Source organism: Drosophila pseudoobscura, chromosome X (genome assembly GCF_009870125.1).
Source record: "Drosophila pseudoobscura strain MV-25-SWS-2005 chromosome X, UCI_Dpse_MV25, whole genome shotgun sequence".
Classification (NCBI taxonomy): Eukaryota; Metazoa; Arthropoda; class Insecta; order Diptera; family Drosophilidae; genus Drosophila; species Drosophila pseudoobscura.
In genome coordinates, this window is record NC_046683.1 from 49,033,871 (window position 1) to 49,052,642 (window position 18,772).

General features: G+C 49.5%; 7 protein-coding genes across 19 annotated transcripts; 2 read left to right on the forward strand and 5 right to left on the reverse strand.

Annotated features, from left to right (window-relative positions):
* Positions 1–15: 15 nt before the first annotated feature.
* Gr64e (Gustatory receptor 64e) lies at positions 16–1,960 on the reverse strand. Of its 6 annotated transcripts, XM_033385197.1 has the most exons (9): positions 1,827–1,960; positions 1,693–1,760; positions 1,568–1,642; positions 1,124–1,510; positions 796–1,070; positions 584–738; positions 373–535; positions 222–311; positions 37–146 (listed from the first exon to the last, which is right to left on the reverse strand). In XM_033385197.1, exons 1-9 carry the CDS (start codon positions 1,910–1,912, stop codon positions 60–62), a joined length of 1,386 nt encoding a protein of 461 aa, XP_033241088.1. In that variant the 5' UTR covers positions 1,913–1,960; the 3' UTR covers positions 37–59. The 6 variants fall into 6 exon arrangements, with proteins under 6 accessions (XP_033241085.1, XP_033241086.1, XP_033241084.1 ...); XM_033385194.1 differs by having other exon boundaries at positions 16–146; positions 222–535; XM_033385195.1 differs by having other exon boundaries at positions 16–146; positions 383–535; positions 1,693–1,943.
* Positions 1,961–2,118: 158 nt separating this feature from the next.
* Gr64d (Gustatory receptor 64d) lies at positions 2,119–3,699 on the reverse strand. Its single transcript, XM_002134950.3, has 5 exons — positions 3,567–3,699; positions 3,321–3,515; positions 2,625–3,261; positions 2,315–2,567; positions 2,119–2,263 (listed from the first exon to the last, which is right to left on the reverse strand). Exons 1-5 carry the CDS (start codon positions 3,625–3,627, stop codon positions 2,144–2,146), a joined length of 1,266 nt encoding a protein of 421 aa, XP_002134986.2. The 5' UTR covers positions 3,628–3,699; the 3' UTR covers positions 2,119–2,143.
* A 67-nt stretch (positions 3,700–3,766) lies between these two features.
* Positions 3,767–5,375, reverse strand: LOC4813422 (gustatory receptor for sugar taste 64c-like). Its single transcript, XM_001353630.4, has 5 exons — positions 5,244–5,375; positions 4,988–5,182; positions 4,287–4,923; positions 3,974–4,226; positions 3,767–3,916 (listed from the first exon to the last, which is right to left on the reverse strand). The coding sequence occupies exons 1-5, from the start codon at positions 5,290–5,292 to the stop codon at positions 3,800–3,802; spliced, it is 1,251 nt and encodes a 416-aa protein (XP_001353666.3). The 5' UTR covers positions 5,293–5,375; the 3' UTR covers positions 3,767–3,799.
* On the reverse strand, positions 5,360–7,072 carry Gr64b (Gustatory receptor 64b). Its single transcript, XM_001353631.4, has 6 exons — positions 6,955–7,072; positions 6,491–6,880; positions 5,993–6,431; positions 5,776–5,941; positions 5,636–5,725; positions 5,360–5,577 (listed from the first exon to the last, which is right to left on the reverse strand). Exons 1-6 carry the CDS (start codon positions 6,992–6,994, stop codon positions 5,482–5,484), a joined length of 1,221 nt encoding a protein of 406 aa, XP_001353667.2. The 5' UTR covers positions 6,995–7,072; the 3' UTR covers positions 5,360–5,481.
* Positions 7,073–7,143: 71 nt separating this feature from the next.
* Gr64a (Gustatory receptor 64a) lies at positions 7,144–8,984 on the reverse strand. Of its 2 annotated transcripts, none has more exons than XM_033385204.1 (7): positions 8,766–8,984; positions 8,522–8,713; positions 8,273–8,464; positions 8,040–8,215; positions 7,701–7,978; positions 7,378–7,630; positions 7,144–7,276 (listed from the first exon to the last, which is right to left on the reverse strand). In XM_033385204.1, exons 1-7 carry the CDS (start codon positions 8,959–8,961, stop codon positions 7,187–7,189), a joined length of 1,377 nt encoding a protein of 458 aa, XP_033241095.1. In that variant the 5' UTR covers positions 8,962–8,984; the 3' UTR covers positions 7,144–7,186. The 2 variants fall into 2 exon arrangements, with proteins under 2 accessions (XP_033241095.1, XP_001353665.2); XM_001353629.4 differs by having other exon boundaries at positions 8,273–8,467.
* Positions 8,985–9,118: 134 nt separating this feature from the next.
* Gr61a (Gustatory receptor 61a) lies at positions 9,119–11,052 on the forward strand. 5 transcript variants are annotated; one of them, XM_001353632.4, is made up of 8 exons: positions 9,119–9,330; positions 9,389–9,580; positions 9,647–9,841; positions 9,891–10,057; positions 10,123–10,245; positions 10,304–10,458; positions 10,521–10,773; positions 10,841–11,052. In XM_001353632.4, the coding sequence occupies exons 1-8, from the start codon at positions 9,141–9,143 to the stop codon at positions 10,928–10,930; spliced, it is 1,365 nt and encodes a 454-aa protein (XP_001353668.4). In that variant the 5' UTR covers positions 9,119–9,140; the 3' UTR covers positions 10,931–11,052. The 5 variants fall into 5 exon arrangements, with proteins under 5 accessions (XP_001353668.4, XP_033241091.1, XP_033241094.1 ...); XM_033385200.1 differs by having other exon boundaries at positions 9,389–9,841; XM_033385202.1 differs by lacking the exons at positions 9,119–9,330; positions 9,389–9,580 and having other exon boundaries at positions 9,746–9,837.
* A 109-nt stretch (positions 11,053–11,161) lies between these two features.
* Cep290 (Centrosomal protein 290kDa) lies at positions 11,162–18,659 on the forward strand. Of its 3 annotated transcripts, none has more exons than XM_033385189.1 (13): positions 11,162–12,136; positions 12,200–12,373; positions 12,434–12,838; positions 12,891–13,477; positions 13,533–13,771; positions 13,826–14,923; positions 14,981–15,134; positions 15,194–15,904; positions 15,971–16,711; positions 16,763–16,892; positions 16,953–17,950; positions 18,009–18,345; positions 18,411–18,659. In XM_033385189.1, exons 1-13 carry the CDS (start codon positions 11,837–11,839, stop codon positions 18,600–18,602), a joined length of 6,066 nt encoding a protein of 2,021 aa, XP_033241080.1. In that variant the 5' UTR covers positions 11,162–11,836; the 3' UTR covers positions 18,603–18,659. The 3 variants fall into 3 exon arrangements, with proteins under 3 accessions (XP_033241080.1, XP_033241081.1, XP_033241079.1); XM_033385190.1 differs by having other exon boundaries at positions 13,850–14,923; XM_033385188.1 differs by having other exon boundaries at positions 11,162–11,650; positions 11,703–12,136; positions 13,533–14,923.
* Positions 18,660–18,772: the final 113 nt, after the last annotated feature.

An 18,772-nucleotide genomic window follows, 5' to 3' on the forward strand; every position in this document is an offset into this window, starting at 1 on the left:
ATAATTAAAGCAACAGCGACAATAAAACTACACACAATTTGTGGCCTCCCCTTGCCACATTAGGCATTTTCACAGGTAAACGCCGTCGTTTCCTCCTTGTTGAACTGTAGCAGAATAAGCTCGTAGGTCACGATAGTTCCTGCCACCTGCACAGGGTATATAGTACATATAGTATTCTATTAATCGACATGACTAAGGATAATCCATCTGAATGTACGGACCGAAATGACAACGCCACGCGTCAGACGAAAGAACTTCATGCCCGTCAATGCCACCGTGTCCATATGCACCTCCTCGGAAAAGCGTTTGAGCTAAAATAAAAAGTAAAAGATTACTTTTTCTGAATAAAATGGAAGCTCTGTCCTGGCTTTCCTCATCGCACCAATACTCTCTGGGCACCATACGAAAAATGCGCAGCGGTCGCTTGGACTCGTCATTGATGCTGGAGCTGTAAAGCGACAGAACGAGTGTGCGGCCCAGCAAATACGTGAGCGAGAACCAGAAGTACATGGTGTGCGAGGCAGAGGGCTTCGTCCTGTCAGAATATCATTAAAAGTAACCACGATATATAGCCATAACTTACTGCATGCTCTTCAGTATCTTTCCACAAATGAAATACAAATTGTTGCTGAAGCAGAGGAGAGTTATGGTGGAGATGCCATCGTCTACGACTTGGCAGAGTTTGCAAAGGTTCCGGAAATTGACCCTGCACTGCATCCAGTAGTCCACTGTGGTGGCCTGAAAATGGAAAAACAGCTCTTAGAAGTAATCATTTCCTTGTGGTTCTCTTTATACCGATCTTGCTTCGCGCTGCATGTAATCGTTGAGATGCCGGAAACGTGATGCCAGTGCCACACTGACGGCCATCACAAAGATGTCGTTAAAATTCCAGGCAAAAGTGCTCAGCACATTTATCACCTTGCCTAACAGACCTAGGAAAGTGGAGTAGTCTACGAAATGGAACACGGTCGCGAAGTTGAAGTACAGAAAGTTGTCAACGGGATGACCGGGCCAGCGCGGACAAGCCACTGAATAGGTCATCGTGGATGTCATGCTCAGCAGGTGCTCCACTGTAAGGAACGTCAATAAATAATGCGAATCATGAAGTAAAAGTAAGTATTACCCAGAGAGCATGTGGTGGCCACCAGCGTAATCATCTTGATGTGATGGGCCAGCGATCGGCGTTCCTTTCCCAGCCGCAGCGGCGGCAGCTTGGTTTCCACTGCCTGCCACTCCTGGGCAATGGCTGGCCATCTCGTTGCGAGCTGCAGAAAAGACATCGAGATGAGGAATATGGATCCATAGAACACCATGGTCTCCACCGAATCAAAGTCGAAGGAAATATTCGTCATGAAGGCAACGATATATCCAGAGGTAATCCCAAAAGATATCATCATTGCCAAAGCATAATATGTGCGAGCACTGGACCAGGCGAAGGTTAGGTCTTCGGCCAACTTTGAACCTATGCCACGCACAGGCATCAGCGCAAAGATCTGGGCAATAATGAGTACTGAAAAAAGGGAACTATTAAATGAGGATTGAAGGAACATTGCTTTGAATCCTCTACCTGGTTTGATGGCCTCTTGGAAGGAACCGCTGTATCTGTAATCATCCCTTACGGCCCGACGCAGGAAAGCGTTTACTGCAAAAGAAGGGAAACTATAAACAAATCCAAAAAGATATCCCACCTACTCTTGGAAAACTGAAAGCGTTGCGATTTGTTGGAGACCACTTTATACTTGAGGATTCCCAGAGTAATACTATTCAAATATAGTGACAGATTAGTATTGGGTATTGGGTAGTATTTCTCAAGTGCATGCACATACTCGCTGCCCACTCGCGATCTTCGCCAGAACTTAATGCGAGCAATGCATTTCTGACGCTTGGCGGGATCCCCCGTTGTCCTGGCCATGTTCGGAGCTCGACTAACAACTGAATGAAGCCCACAAACGAAACTGAAAACGAAGCCAAAAGCAGGGTGCGCTGTGCTGCTTGTTCCGACTAATTGATGGTGTCCGTGCCAATTGTGCGGCTTATCATGTGCATAATCTTTGAGCTAAAGAGCCAATTGCTGACAGCATGACAGTTCCATGAAGAATGCATTAAAGGAAACGCAAGGCGAACGGGAACTGCTGAAAGGGAATTACGAGAAGAAAATACTCATAGAGGAGCCAGCACCACGGTTGCAGATGCTCCTTTGGACCTCTTCGCCCTCCATTTGGTTGATCAGAACCAGCTCGTAGACCATCAAAGTGGCGGCCATCTGAAAGATGTCATCGTAAAGCTTCAAAAGGGTACATATTAAAGAACACACCGTAAATAACAGCCTTCGGGTGAGCACAAAGTAACCCTTTCCGCTAAGTGCAAAGGCCTCGTTGTGGAAGATCTCGTTCAGGCGCTCCAGTTCTTTGCTCCAGCAGCTTGTGGGAACCTCATCGAGAGTGAAGTTGATTTGCTTGGCCTCTTGGGGGATGGAGGAGGCGGCAAGCACCATGTTTACAATGCGACTGACAACGTAAAGTAGACAGAACCAAAAGTACACCTCATCCAAGACAGCTCCTTTGACTCTAAATATAGTAAAAATACATCAGGGAATATCTTCGGATAGAATTATCTTCACTTACTGAAAGCTATGATAGATTTGAACACAAATAAAGTACATATTGTTGGCGCAGGCGACGAGCACCAAGCCAGACAGTTCCTTGTCATACAGCTGTAGAAGATCGTTCAGATCCAAGAGGTCGTAACGCACCTCTTGCCAAAACTCGTCGCTCATGCGCCGCCCAATGTGCTGACGAATGCGCCAGTGTAATTGCTGGAAGCGCATCTGCATACTACGACAGACCAGAATCAGAAATATGTCCACAAAGTTCCACACAAACGTCATAGAGAGGGTGCACCACTCAACATACAGCGCGAACCACGTGCTGTAGGGCAAAATGGAGAACAGTTCCTGGCGCTCGCGCAGGAAGTAGTTCTGCCAGAAGTCAATGTCTAGATGGCATTCGCGTATCTGCTTCCAGTTACTCCACACGGCGCTAACCACGTACGAGAGATGCTCGCACAGGGCAGTCACCAGCAGAGCAATGGCCCAGCATCGCAGGCGTTGGCTAAAGCGACGGCCAATGGAGGAATTGTAGCAGGACTGCAGAAAAATCCGCTCGCATTCGAATGTTTGTCGGATGATGTGCGGCCAGCGTGGTGCAAGCAGCAGAAAGGCTCCAAAGCAGAAAATACAAATCACACTAAAACTTAGTGATCCTGCAAAGATATCATTTGACTATGGGAATGATATGGCACTGATATGATGCTTCTCTTACCTATGGTGTATAGCTTGAGCCCATTTTGAATCACAAGCTTTGCCGACAGCACGAAATCTAGAAGAACAAAGCAAAGCGCGGCCACTGGCAACAGATTCAACGGGGAGAACCATCGAAAGCGAACACTCGCAACCGGAACAGAGGGTTCCACTCCGGAAAGGGGTAGCACGCCAAAAAATTGGGCCACAACCAGAACTGTAATAGATCTATCCTTTAAGGTTGTTCCTTTCACAGATTTGCACTCACCATATCCAATGGCATGGTGCAAGGTGTTCTTATTTGGAACACTCTGTGCGGACCACTCCATTTGAGGGCTGGTGCCAAACAAATGGCTACCATTCTGCAAGGGTGCCACAGCCCCAGGAACATTCTCTGACACGCATTATATTGTATTGATATAAGATAAGATCTAATGTGTGCCATTACACAGATATTGCAGATAGGTGCGAGAAATCCAAAACAAACAAACAGACAGCCCATTAGGCAAATACGCTCTTGGAGGAGCCGACACCGCCGTCACAGAAGCTCTTCTGGCTCACAGTTCCAGCCATTTGGTTGATCAGAACCAGCTCGTAGACCATTAAGGTGCCGACCATCTGAAAGAAATGAGAAATTACACGAAATCCGATTAATTTCATAAGACTCCAACTCACTGCAAATATCAGCCTTCGAGTCAGAAAAAAGTAGCCCTTGCCGCTGAGGGCAAAGTTCTCCGAGATCAAGACCTCGTTTAGGCGCCTGAGTTCCACGCTCCAAAATTCCGTGGGTATTTCGTAGAGAGTGTCCGATATGGCCTTGGCCTCCTGGGGTATGGAAGAGGCAGCAAACATCATATTCAAGACCCGCAGAATGACATAAAACAGGCAGAACCAGAAGTAAAGCTCATCGGCATAGTTTCCCTTGGATCTACAGAAATTAAGATGAATGAAAAGAACACTGTGGGGGAATATGATCCCAAAAACTCACTGAAAACTGTGATATATCTGCACACACACAAAGTACATGTTGTGGGCACAGGAGAGGACTATAAGTCCAGATAGTTCTTTGTCATAGATGCTGAGCAGATCGTTCAGATCCAGAAAATCGCACCGCACTGTCTGCCAGAATTCGTTTGGCATCCGCTGGAAGGCATTCTGGCGGATGCGCCAGTGCATCTGCTGGAAGCGCATCTGCAATCCCCGAAAGTTCAGAATTAGAAATATGTCTACAAAGTTCCACACAAAAGTCATCGAGACGGTGGTCCACTCGATGAAGGGTATCCACCAGGAGGAGAATTGGAGCACTAGAAAGAGCTGCTGGCGCTCGCGCTGAAAGTAGTTCAACCAAAAGTTTACATTCAGCTTGCACTCGACAATCTGCAGATGATTGTTGTACAAGGCGCTGGCCACGTAGGTGCAATGTTCGCAGAGAGCGGCCACGAAGAGAATCACTCCCCAGAGCCGCAGGCGACGACTGAAGCGACGGCCAAAGCAGCATTCGTAGCCGGGCTGCATGAAGATCTGCTCGCACTCCGCTGTCCGTTGAATGAGATGCGGCCAGCGACGGGAGACCTGGAGGAAGACTCCAAAGCAAAAGATGCAAATCACGCTGAAGCTGAGAGAACCTGCCGAAGAGTGAGCACAATGGAAATACAGCACAACACAAAGGAAAGAACATGATTTACCCACCAATAGTATAGATCTTTAGGCCATGATCGAGCACCACTTTGGAGGAAAGAACGCAGTCCATAATGGAGAAGACGAATATTCCAACGGCCGCAAGAAACGACAGGGAGAACCAGCGAAAGCTTACCTTCTCCGCAGGCGAACTTGGCCAGATCCCCGACACTGGCAGCACACCAAAGAATTGTGCCACAACCATGACTAGAAATGGTAGAGATTGTAGCATCCAAAAGGAACATCTAAGTACATCCACGCCACTCACATGGTCCAATGGCATGCTGAAGCGTGTTTCTAGTCGCGACCTGCTTCATGGCTTCGCTGTTGAGTGGAAAATGATTTAGAGCGTGTCCCAGAACCACAAACAAGGGGGCGTGTGCCTTTCGTTTAACATTTAGCCTTGTATTTTGCAGATTATTATCTGAATAGCTGTGCAAGTGGTTTGCATGGGGCTTGGTGACACTTATGGCTAATCGTGCTCTTGAATTTATAGAATTTATAACTTAGAATTCTCTACAGTATTGAGTCTTTTGCCTGATGCCGCCCTGGTTGATCACATCCGATATCATCAGCTCATAGGTGATGATGGTAGTGCCCATCTGGAAGGAAAGAGTATAGATGAGGCATCGTAATGGACAGATGTAGTGTGGGACTCACAGCCAGGACAAGTGAGCGTGTGAGGTAGAAGAAGCCACTGCCGGATAGGGCCGTCATATCATTACCCAGATGCTCGCTGAAGCGCTGAACCTGCACATAGAAAGAGTCTTAGATGAATCCCGACGAAAATCAATACCCACCTCAATGGACCATGCCCTGCTGGGAACATCCCGCAGAGCCGTTACAATCTTTCGCTCAAAATCATTGATTGAAGAGGCCACAAAAATCGTCAGCAAGGTGCGTACTACTGCAAAGACCAGGGAATACCAGAAGGCCAGCATCACCATAAAGTCCACGCCAATGTTTCTGTTGAAGAAAACCATCAGAAAAAGCCTCTTCATGTCCCGCAAAACTTACTTGAAACTATTAAAGAGCTGAAAGCATATGAAGGACATATTATTGCCAAATGCCAGCAGTACAAGCGGTGCAATGGCGGCATCCAGGAGACGCACCAGACGCTTGAGGGCCAGATAATGCTGCCGCACTTCAGTCCAGAACACAGCTGGCATGACCTTTCTGTGAACAGCAGCAATGCGTCGATAGAGTTGGTGGAATCGTGCGGCCAGGCCAATGCCAATGCACATAATAAAGCAGTCAGTGAAGGAGCGCGGATAGGCAATGGTCTCGTTTATCCACTCCAAAAAGGGGAGCATCCAAAAATGATATGGCAGAATCATGTAGAGATGTGGACGCTCCCACCTGTAGATACTCTCGAAGTAGGTGACATTATTCTTGCACTGCGTGCGCTCCATGTTGCTGAGATGAAAGGAGTTTGTGAGCAGCAGACAGTGCTCCGCTGAAAGGAGATGGGATAAGCATTAGATAGAGACTTTTTGTGACAGTCGCAAAACTCACCCAAAGCCGATAACATGACCACTGAAAACACAATGTAGATGCGTTTCTTCATCCTGTACTCCCCATAGAAGCGATAGGGCACGCGCAGAAAAAGCTGCTCCACGCTATGCCACGAGCGCATGATGCTGGGCCACTGGATGGCCAAGCGCCAAAAGAAAAAGTGCTCCAACAGACAGACAACATATAGCGACAGAGTACTAGAGTTGTGAAAATTGATGGCCACCTGTCCCACATAATTTAACACGGCACCAAATTCGCAGATATTCAATGCTATGATGAGTGCGGAGTAGAATATGCGTGGGGAAAGCCATCGATAGCGTATGTCTTCCACATCCAAGGCTCGGACATTACTTACAGGCAGCAGGCCATAGATTTGTGAAATGAAAAGAACTAGATAAAAAAAACGAAAACGAAAAAGTCCCATGAAACTTAGTCCAAAAGTACCCTGGCGATCTGCAACGCACCTTTCGAGACCGCCCGATGGAATGTTTCGCCCTGCGGCATGGCCAAACTATCACTGGACACTCGAGTGGCAATCTGGCAGGCAGCAGCACCTCCCGAGCGGACAGCGGGGGCGTGGTTGTTGTTTACGATTTGCAATTTACCAACTAAGTATTTAAAACTAATTGCAGCACTGTCTGTCCGTGGCAGCTGGCATGACAAATGGCGAGAAATGTGGGGGCATGTTGTTTGTCATCAGGCGCACAAGGGCAGCAGACCCTTGCGTCGATTGGGTTCATCGAATTGCAGCAAAACCAGCTCGTATGTGACAATGGTTCCAGCCATCTAAAACGACAGGCAGACACATAGGGAGAGAGAGAGGAGAGGGGGAAGAGTGTCAACATAAACTAGCATTTCGCCACGGGGGCAGGGCTACGGCTACCCACTCCAAAAAGAAGCCTGCGTGTGAGGAAGTAAAACTTCTTGCCCGACAGAGCCACCGTTTGGGTGGTCATCTGGAATATGAGGCGCTCCACCTCCACACACCAGCTCTTGCTGGAGACGCGTCGCAGTACGCCCAGACCACGCTTCGACTCCTCATTGATGTCCGCTGCCGTGAGGAACACAAAGGCCGTACGTCCAATTAGATAGAGCAGAGAGTACCAAAAGTAAACATAGTTGATGGGCCAGCGGAGTTTGCTATTTTCAAAGGGATTAAAGTCACATGTAAACATCATACTTAAGTGCAGAGATCAGAGATTGCACTCACTTGAACACGTTCAGAAGCTGATAGCAAACAAAATACAAATTATTCACACAGGAAAGTAGTATAAGGCTGGACATGGAGCTGTCCACATACTCCAGCAGTTCGCACATCTTTACATAGTGCTCACGGATTTCGATGAACGTGGATTCGGCCACCTCTTCATGCTCTAGCTTCCGTATGCGTGCCGTGATCTGCTCGAAGCGATAAGCAAGTCCTTTGCTGACCATCATGATGAACAGATCCATGTAGTTCCACACAAAAGTGCAGGCTCCATTGATAAGCTAAGGAATACTGCTGATTAATATTAATATATATCCAAAGAATATTCTTCCGATGGCATACCAGTATTAAAGAAGCAATGATGGGGCTGTAGGGCAGCCATTGAAACACATAATCATAGTTCAAGGTAATATAGTCCTCGAAGCTGGTCACAGCTGTAATGTTGGCCGCCGCAGAGCACAAATTTACACGCCGCTTGTAGCTAAGAATTGCAGAAACCTGGTACATGGCATGTTCCCCTAGAAAACAAAGAAATTTAGCAGGAACACTCTATCAGATCTCCAAGAGTCTCTTACCCAACGACAGTCCAATGATCATCATGCCAGCCAACTGCACGCGTCTGTATAGGTTCCTTTTGGGCATTTCGTAGGGCGCCCTGGTGAAGACCAGCTCCGTGCGTGTCCAATAGCGGATCAGCGGAGGCCAACGTCGGGCCAAACGAATAAAGACAACGCAAGCAAGCAACACGCACCCAAAGAACACAAGACCTACTGCAAGATGAAACATTGAGTATTTTTCTCATTTGATAATCTTGAAATTCTCACCAAAATTCTTGGCATTAATGCCTATCTGCAGTAAGTGCTTGAGCATGGCCAGTTCCATCATCAAAGCGGCTGCAATAAACGTGAGCGTAACGACCATGGGCAACGATTTGTAGGTAAAGCGAACTCGTCGCGGATTGGGCTCCCGGATGCCAGTCAAGGGCATCACAGCAAAGCACTGGGCCAGGAACATGACTAGGGGGAACCTTTGAGAAACGAATGAGAGGAAAAACTGGAGGATACCCACATGGATATACAGCACGATGAAAGATGTCCAGCCGGGCATACTCTGGCAGCTTCTCGCTGGTAATCACATTGAATTCCAGGTGCGTTTTATCCGCCAGCTTTGGCACAGTGTTCGCCGGTTGTGCCAGAGTCCTCAGTAATGACTCATGCCTCCTTTTGGGTCCTGTTTTGCGCGCATTCAAGGCAGGTCCTTCCATGTCGCCGACGGTTTTTGCACTGAAACTTCAGGCTTACACGAAGTGCAAAACTTAAACACATACAGAATATACATTGTACACCGCTGAAGTGCCGTTTCGGTGGAACCTAATTACAGGCTTTAGGCTTTAGCCTTGGGTCGCATGTCCGGATCTGGGAGCTGTATCCGTAAACAACAATTATGAGACACAGCTCTTGGATTAGCTGCTGTTCAGACTTGAGGAACATGTCAAAGGCACCGGATAGCATCCTGAGGCGCCTAAAGGTCCGACGGCAAAAGCAGCGCACTATCCTGGCCATGAGATGGCGCTGTGCCAAGGGCGGCAAGGAATTCAAGGAGCTGGATACCTTCTATCGAGCCATCAGGCCATGTAAGTGATGCATTCCCCCTGCACTGCCAGTGGCCCTTGTATCATCTTGTGTCTACAGATCTGTGTGTAGCACAGCTGTTTGGCATCATGCCCCTTTCAAATGTACTCAGTCGGGATCCGCAGGATGTAAAATTCCGCCTCCGAAGCGTTGGAATGTGCTTTACCGGACTGTTCTTGCTGCTGGGAGGGATCAAAACTGTAATGCAGGCGAACATTCTCTTTAGAACGGGTCTGAATGCCAAGAACATGAGTGAGTTGTTGCTGGTTCTTGGGGAATCCTCATCCAAAATCCTTGTTTTTGTATTTTTTGTTGCAGTGAATTTGGTTTTCTTGATTGTGGGGATCGTCAACTGGTTGAACTTTACTGGCTTCGCTCGTTCCTGGTCGAAACTCATTCTGCCCTGGAGCTCTTTGGACATTCTCATGCAGTTTGCACCCTATGCTCCGTCCAAGCACAGCCTTCGATCTAAGCTACGCCTCATAGGCTGTGTCGTGGGATCTTTGGCAGTGGGTGAGTGTTGATTGAGTTGATTCCTCATTCATTATCCCCTTTTTTCCAGTGGATCACTTGCTGTACTATGCCTCTGGCTACTACAGCTATCACATGCACATCTTTCACTGCCACACGAATCACTCGCGTCTGTCGTTCGGATCCTATTTGGAGAAGGAATTCTCAGAAACCTTCGAGCTGCTGCCCTACAACATGTTCTCCGTTTGCTATGGCTTTGTATGGGAGCTTATTTTATTGATACTATGTTTCCCCAATTAATTGTTGATTATTTTTAATGACAGTGGCTAAACGCAGCATTCACTTTTCTATGGAATTTTATGGATATCTTCATAGTCCTCACGAGCATTGGTCTGGCGCAGCGGTTTCGGCAGTTTGCAGATCGGGTTCTGGCATTGCAGGGTCGTGTAAGACAATCAAGTATAACTCTTAATTCACCTGCTCTTATTGATAATTCCATTTCAGCAAGTTCCGGATACCCTGTGGTACGATATCCGCCGAGATCACATACGTCTCTGTGAGCTGGCGAGCCTCGTGGATGAGAGCATGTCCAACATTGTGCTTATGTCCTGTGCAAACAATGTCTACGTCATTTGCAATCAGGCGCTGGCTATCTTCACGTGAGTTTCAATACTAAAATTTCTCCATTAAACCCTTAATGATCTCCATCCTGATGCTGCAGCAAGCTCCGTCATCCCATTAATTATGTGTACTTCTGGTACTCGCTGCTCTTCCTGCTGGCACGCACTAGCCTTGTCTTCATGTCCGCCTCCAAGATACACGATGCCTCGCTTCTGCCCCTTCGAACGCTCTATCTGGTGCCCAGCACTCACTGGACAGAGGAGGTGCAGCGGTTCGTCAGTCAATTAACCTCAGAGTTCGTTGGACTCTCTGGCTATCGTTTATTTTACCTCACACGCAAGAGTCTATTTGGGGTAAGGTTGTGGATGTTTGGACTATAATTCCCTTGATCCTTAACTTGTGGCTTTAACACCCTTCCAGATGATGGCTACACTCGTGACCTACGAGCTAATGCTCCTCCAAATGGATGCCAAGAGCCACAAGGCTGGTCTCCCCGATCTGTGTGCCTAAAAAATTGAGTTTCAATTATTTTATGCCCATGTTTTGTGCAACAGGAAGGGCGTCATGGGGTTGGGGCTTTCTTTTGGTTTCAATAAAGAGCCAAAATTGGTAATTGGCCATTTGAAATATCATTTCAATTTTCGGGCCCTGCGGCTGACAACTGCAGTTGTTCACAGCGAGAAGGACACGGGGGGATTCCAAAAATGGGAGGGCAACCAAAGTCGTTTGCCATTAGTTTCAATTATTCTTACAAATGTACGTAAATGGCTGACAAAAATTGGGAGGCCTGGGCCTTCAACGAGCTGTCTAAAAGAGGAGGAAGGAGGAGGAGGAGAAGGTGTAGAGCTGCCAAAAAGAACTTGCAGAAGCATAACATGCCAGGAGAAACAGCGAAACTTTGAAATGGCTTTTCAATTTCAGGGACTTCCCCCCTTTTTGTACTTTGACACTTTGCCAATTAACACTTTCCTGGTTACCAATTGCCATTTTGTTTACGGAGGAGCACCAAGCCGCTCCTTCCCCGAACCAATGTTGGAAGGAGTACGTGGAGGATCCACACAGAGCGAGCATTCGCCTCTTTTGGGCAATTATCCTGTCAGGAAACGTGGACAAAACGCAACGCAACGCCACCGAACGCAGGTAGCAAAACAAAATGCCAGCAAAAACAAACGGTGGGTCATTAACAGGCGCCAGCAGCAGCAGCAACCCCGTTTCCGGAGCACACAGAACGTGAGTCAACCCCCATTCGAGCCGAGTTTGTTTTGACCCACCTGTCACCTAGCAACCGAAAAAAGTGACAGGTTAGCGGCACTTTCAGGAGAGAGCCTGAATCGTAGCCTGAAAAATCAGGAAAAAGTGTGCATTGTTCAGAACGAAAATAGCGGCCAAAGCGCGAGGCCATGAGCCAGCACCAGCATGGACATACCGGAAACTGTATCTGTGCGCAAGTTTCGCGAATTTACGGCGCGCCAGAAACAGGAGCTGTACGAGACGCTACTGGAGTTGGCCGAGACGCTCGAGGAGCTGCCCCGAAAGTCCTTACGCAAGACACTAGAATTGACGCTGGCCGTGCTGGAGTACAAGGGCGAGCAGGCGGCCCAACTACTAGAACAGGGTGGCAGTGGCGGACGGCTGCAGGGCGAGAACGAGAAGCTCAAGCGAATGCTTCAGAGGCTGGAGGATGAGCGCGATGGTTTGAAAAGTAAAACAAAGGAGGTGAGAATGCAGGGACAATCAAAGGATTTTTTGAATGAAGAGTTAAACAATTTGTAATTGCAGTTGGGGGAAGAGATCAGGCAGCTAGAGCTGCGCCTCAGGGAGGCTGCCCAGCAAGCAGAGGCAAGCGACAAGGACTCGTCCGATCCGCTTTCCGAGCTGGACAAACAGGACACGCTGCTGCAGAACATCGACACCAAGAATAAGCACATCAAGCGGCTGCTAAAAGAGATTGAGGTTAGTGGAACGAAGGGCGGAAAACTATTCAGTGGATGCTCAACCTCTCGTTCCCTTTAGACGCTTCAGAACCAGAACATTAGTCAATCCAAAACGATAGTCGTCCAGGAGCGTGAGCTGCAGAGCATCAAGACCAATCTTCTCCAGCTGAGCGAGGACATCACGGAGGTGGAGCAGGAGCGCAAATCGCTCAGGGAAAAGGAGCAACAGCAGTGCCTGGAAATCACACGACTCGAGGGCAATGTCACCTTTCTCGAAGTGGAGCGCGAGAAGCATGAGAATGAGATGCGTCAGTTCCTCGAAAAGTACGAGACCCAGTGCCTCAGCTGGAAGAAAGCCCTGCACGACAAGGAAAAAGAGGTGGAACGACTAACAAAACAGTTGGCCACGGGCAAGAACACTCTAGCTGCCAGCACAAAGATCAGCCACAGCAAACAGGATGAGGAGAAAATGCAGTTGCGAAACGTAGGGACACCGCTTCCTTTTCTTATTTAATATTACATCCTTTGCCCCACAGATCCTCGAGACCCGCGAGAAGCACATTGAAAAGCTAGAAGCAAGGCTCAAGTCCATGGCCGAAGAAATGATTAGCTCTACGAAGGTGATGAAGAAGCTTACCGAAGAACGAGAACGCTTTCAAAATCCGGAACAGCCGCGTGCCTGCTGCCAGATGATCGAGGAACGCCTCGCGGTGACGCAAGCCCGTGTCCAACAGCTCTCCGAGATGCTGGACGCCTCCGAGCAGGATAATGTGGTGAAGGCCAAGCAGGCAATGCATGCTCTGAGTGCTCTCGAATCGTACAAGCGTGAAGAGGATGGCCTCTTGCCGGCGCTGCGTCGCAGCGCGAGCCTCGAACAGAAGCTGGCGGAGCGCGAAAAGCAGCTGCGAGGCTATGTCCAGGAGCTCAATTCCCTCAACGAAGTGATGCAGGAAAACGAGCTGTTGCGTCGCCGACTGAACATTCCCGAAGACGTGGTGGTTCTGGCCAAGAATACGCGCGCCAAGCAGCGCAACAAGGACAAGCAGATCGAAAGACTGATGCTGAAGCTGCGTACCTCAGAGGAACTGCGTCTGCAGCTGAAGCTGGAAAAGAGCGAACTAAGGTGAGTGGGGAGATTTCTTCTTTGATTCTTTCGTCTCACCTGGGAATCCTCTCAGGCGAAAGCTATTGGAACTAAATCGCGGAGAGCCCCTTGTGTTGGATGATGTTCTGCGACAGGTCAGTGAGGTGGGGGAATTGCCCTCCAGTACGCCCGTGGAAAAATCCCCACGACGCGGACAGGGAGACGGTGCAGCCAGCACAGAGATGCAGAGCAGATACGATGAAGTCCTGGCCGAAAACGAAACGCTGCGCATGGGAATGTACGAGATCTTGGAGAAGCTGCGCGAGTACGATGGTAAGAGCTCGGAATATGTCCTTGACACCCTCCCTTCCATACTCTCCATTACAGCCACTTCCGAGCACATTACCATAGATTCAGAGCTGCTACGACGACTCATCGAAGCTTTGCCCAGTGGCATTTCCACGCCCCAACGTCTACAGGGGCAGCTGTTGGAGCTAAAGGCACGCGAAGAGGCTTTGCGTCAGTTGCTCCTGCAGCAAAATGGCAGCGACTCGGAGACGGGAGAGCTCTCCTCTGTCCAAAGTTTATGCGATGTCCCAGAGATGCCAGAGGAGGAGCATCAGGAGGAGCATCCGAAGGAGCAGGACGAGGCTCTTCCAGCTATCAACACTGCCACGCGTCCTAGCACGCCCACTGAAGCAACCATTGGACTCCAACGCCCCCTCATCACGAATATGGAAGAGGAAGAGGCTCCCAAGTCAGAGCAGCTGCTGGAACTTTCCCTCCTGCGAAAGCATTATGAAGAGCTGCGTCTGCACATGAGCGCCGATGGCAACCAGCTGCTGAACCACAATCAGCAACTGCACGAGCAAGTGCTCAGCTTAGAGCTGCAACTGGAGAAGAATAGCAGTTCCTATGGTTATATGCGGCAGGAATATGATCAATTACTCACCGAATCCCGGCGCCAGGAGCTGCGCTTTATCGAAGATAAGTCCGTGCTGATGCGGCAACAGAAGCAAACACAGGCCGAGTTATCCGCCGCTCGGGATCAATTGGAAGATGTACATCGCCGGCACTTGTACACAGCCGAGGAACACCAGCAGCTGGAGCAACGGAATGCCATCTTGTGTATGCAGCTGGGCCAGGCCACGGAGCAGCTCCTGGGCGAACTGAAACTGCCAGACATCTGTGCCGAGTATGGCATTATTGGGGACAACTATCAACTGGACTACGTGACAGCCAAGGAGTACGAACAGCAGCGGCAGGAACTGGCCTCCTGGCGAGGAAAGCAAGCGGAATTGCAGCGGGAGACAAAGCAACTGGAAGGTCTCCTATCAGTGGCCAATGGGCAAATACATTCGCAGCAAAAGCTTCTGAATGATATCACCGACAATCACATCAGTCTGCGGCATTTGGTGGCCGATCTCCAGAGCAGCTCTAATGAGAAGCTAATGCTGGCCAAAGTCCAACGAGATTTAGATAGTGGTGAGTGGGGCATGCAGCTTATCCTCTTCTATTCATTCTCATCTTTATCTTTCACAGTCAAAGCAGAGGTCTCCCGCTTGGAGGCGGAGCGGGAACAAATCCAGCTAAAGGCAGACGGTCTGCAATCCCAACTGGAGGCTACTGAGCGTTCGATGGCGCAGGCACAACAGGACTTCCAGCTAGAGCTCAGCAATAGTGAAATCAAACAAAAGTAAATACTATCATAATATTATTATGCATGAAATACCAATCTAATTCTCTTTCCTGCAGATTCCTACAGCATTCGCTGTTTGCACTGAAAGAGAAATATGCCAAATTTACACCATTGATCTTCCTCACCAACTTTGTGTTTGCCTACCATAAGTTCCAGCAGCGTTTGGTGGAGCACCAGCAGCAGCAGAAGGCAGACCACTCGGCAGCTATCCGAGAGGCCCTGGAGTCAGTACAATCAAAGGTTACGCCCCAGGAGGATAGCTCCAAGCAGTTGATCAAGCTTATCAAGTCTGAAACTCAATCGAGATTGCTGGAGCAGCGATGCGAGAGCCTGCAAACGAAGCTGGAGGAGGTCCAGCGGGAGCTGTCCGAGCTGAGGGTGCGACAATCTACAGATTCGGAGCACTGGCAGACCATACACGCTCTGTTCGGTGAACAGGGCACTGGGGAGACGACTCCCCGTGCCACAGTGGAGGCTGCCACCAATACGGGGACAGCGGATCCAGCCACCAATACGGAGGCAGAGGTGGCTGCTGTTCCGGCCATGCGAAGAGCAGCCCAACTAATAGATAGGCAATCCTCGCCCATTGGCTCGCCCCGCAGACGCCATCCTCACTCGGACACGTCCACCCAAACGCAGGAGCCTGTAAAGCTGCTGGAGACTGCAGTCCAGACGAATGCCATCCGCACGCAGCAGCATCAAGCGGTTCAAACATCAGGGGAGAGCAGAAGGGGCTCTCGTCAGGATCTGCAGGAAATGCAAGCATCGTAAGTAGTGAATACTAAGAGTAATTTCCTTCCGACTTACTCACCTTTCTCCTTCCCCGCCCACAGACTCCTGGAGGCTAACGAACGCTGCGAGCTACTGCGTAAGCAATTGGAGGCATCTAAGGCGGAGAGCCGCGAGCCCGAGAGTCCTCACAGCGGTGTCGTTGAAAAGACTATACTTTCCTTCCACACACTACTCCTGGAAAAGGATAAGTCTATACAGAAGTTCCAGGATCTACTGCAAACTGAACGGGAACAGAGCCAGCAGTTGATTAGCAAACAGACAGCCGAAAACGAATCCCTCAGGGCCACAGTAAACAATCTGAACTTTAACATCAAGACAAAGGATGTGGAGATCATGGAGCTGCGAAACAAGCTGGAGCAGCGACCTAAGCAGCCAGTGGCAGTAGACTCCGCGAGTGCAGAGCCATCGGTCCATGACCTCACCGACGAGAAGATCGAAGAAATGTTCGAGGACAGCAGCTCCCCAGAGCGGCCTGCGGAGGAGGAAGCGGAGGAGGAAGCGCAGGGGGAAGCGCAGGAGGAAGCGCAGGAGGAAGCGCAGGAGGAAGCGCAGGAGGAAGCGCAGGAGGAAGCGCAGGAGGAAGCAATCGACGAAGATGACGAGGTGATGGTAGTGGAAGTACCAGACCACGAGCCAGAAGGAGAGCAGGAGAAGCAGGACACAGAAGAGCTCAAGGAACTGCCAACGCTGCATAAGCAGATCAAGGAGCTAAAGGAAAAGCTGGAATACATCAAAAAAAGCCTGAAAGCAAGGGAATTGGAAGTGAAAAAATTAAAGGACAAGTGAGTATTAGCCAGAGGATCTGTTAGACCTCTAAACGTATCATTTTTCAGGTTAAAAGTCGTGAAGAAACACGAAAAGGCCTTGGAGAGAAAAAATCCCGATGTAGATGAATTACGCGGCTTCATAGTGGAGAAAGATAGGCATATAAAGGAGCTACTGGAAACAATGCAAAACTTCCATGTAAGTAACATACTAGCAAGAATCCCCCAGAGAAATATGAAGACTTTTATCGCCCCGCAGGAAGATCAGCAGAGGTACCTCAAGGAAAGTTCCCACTACTCGGAGGAGCAGATGGGGAAGCTGTCTGCCGATCTCAGTCGGACAAAGGCCACCAACAAGATCTACCACACGCAAGTGGAGGCCCTGCGCCGACAGTTGACGATTATCACACAGCGCGAGAAGCAGGCCCGAGAACTCACACAGTCGCTGCGCCAGCAACTAGTCAAGCGGCCCGTGGTCTCCATTAAGACGGAGCTCAATGCGCGAGTGAAGAACGAGAACCAGCAAAAGCGCATCCAGCAGCTGGAGGCGGAGCTGGACGATACTCGCGACCAAATGCAGCGCCAGCAAAAGATTCTAGAAACGCAGCGTACGCGCAGCGCAAATGAGGTGGGTCTCTGGGAGAAGCAAAAGCGCTGGCAGCAGCAGGCCGACAAGTACAAGGCCAAGCTGGAAGAAACGGAGATGGCGCTGGAAAAGTCGCGGGCCCTGCTGCAGGCGGCGCGCACAACGATTGCCAGGCTGGAGAAGGATAAGCATCTGCTAGAGACCAAAGTGGCGCGCGGAGGACCAACGAGTGCTCCGAACAATCCCCTCAAGTGCTGTCGCACTCCTTCGTGTCCCAACCTGCAGCACGTGGGCGTGAACAAGTTCTCGTGTTCTCCGTCGGAGAGCCCCGAGACATACACAGGGCCCAGTAGCGAGTGCAGTTCGCCAGCGCATCATCCCCAGCCGCAGGATAACCACGACTTCTACGATGGGAGCAAGTTGGACCTTATCGAGGCCCTGAAGAACCGCATTGAACTGCAGCAGCGCAAGATTATTGCCATGGAGCTGGAGGGCCGGGGTAGTAATGCTCTCACCACAGAACTTGAGAAACTTCAGGAGCGGTTCCAGGGCGTAGAGGCTCAGAACATACGGATGGAGGCAAGGAATCTCCAGTTGCAGCTGGAATCGGATCTTCTGCGGCAGAACGACAGCACCGATAGACTGCAGAAACGTATCAAACACTTGGAGGAGTAAGTACAGCCTAAAAATACTTCCAGGGAAGGCAATACGTAATATATCCTTTCCCAGTTACATTTTCGCCCTCAAGGAGGAAATGGCACGCAACGAGTCGAGGCGGGAGCTCTGCAAGTGCAGCGGCCTCAAGGTGAATACCCAACAGGGCCAGTCGGCAGAGCACACTATTCTCTCGCTGCGCAATCTCGTGGAGAAACTGCGATCTGAGAATAAGTTCCTCAAAGACGGGAGGCGCTCGAGCGAGTCACGCAGCTCAGTAGACTCTTCGGCCACACCTTCAGACGTGGCCCAGTGGCAACAGCAGCATGCGGAGTCTATGCAGAAGATTTCTGGTCTGCAGCAAGAGCTCCAGAAGCGGAGCAAGTGCAGCCAATGCAGCGGATGCAGTAAGGTTAGTCAGGAATATTATATCTGCACCTTGTTATTAATAATTAGTGTTTTATTAACCTTTTTAAGGACGCCACCAACGGGGAACTGAAATTCATCAAGGAACAACTCACGAAGAAGACGGAGCTGTTGGAAAAGGCCAAAATTCTACTTACGCGCGCGGCTGCTAAGGAAAAGGTGCTGCGGGAACAGCTCGTAATGTGGAAGCGCAAATGCTCCGAGCTGGCGAATGTGCCCGTCATCGATGAGATTAGCGAATAATTAACGATTAAGTTGATGTTGTAAATACAGCACAAAATAAAACATCCGATATTTTTTCAAGCGTACCGGTAAATGACAGTGCTGCCAGATCAATGCAAAAAGATAAATTCAGCCAGCGGAGCGTGACAGAACTCACCAATACGGTTAAAACAGTGACGTGAGTGTAATGC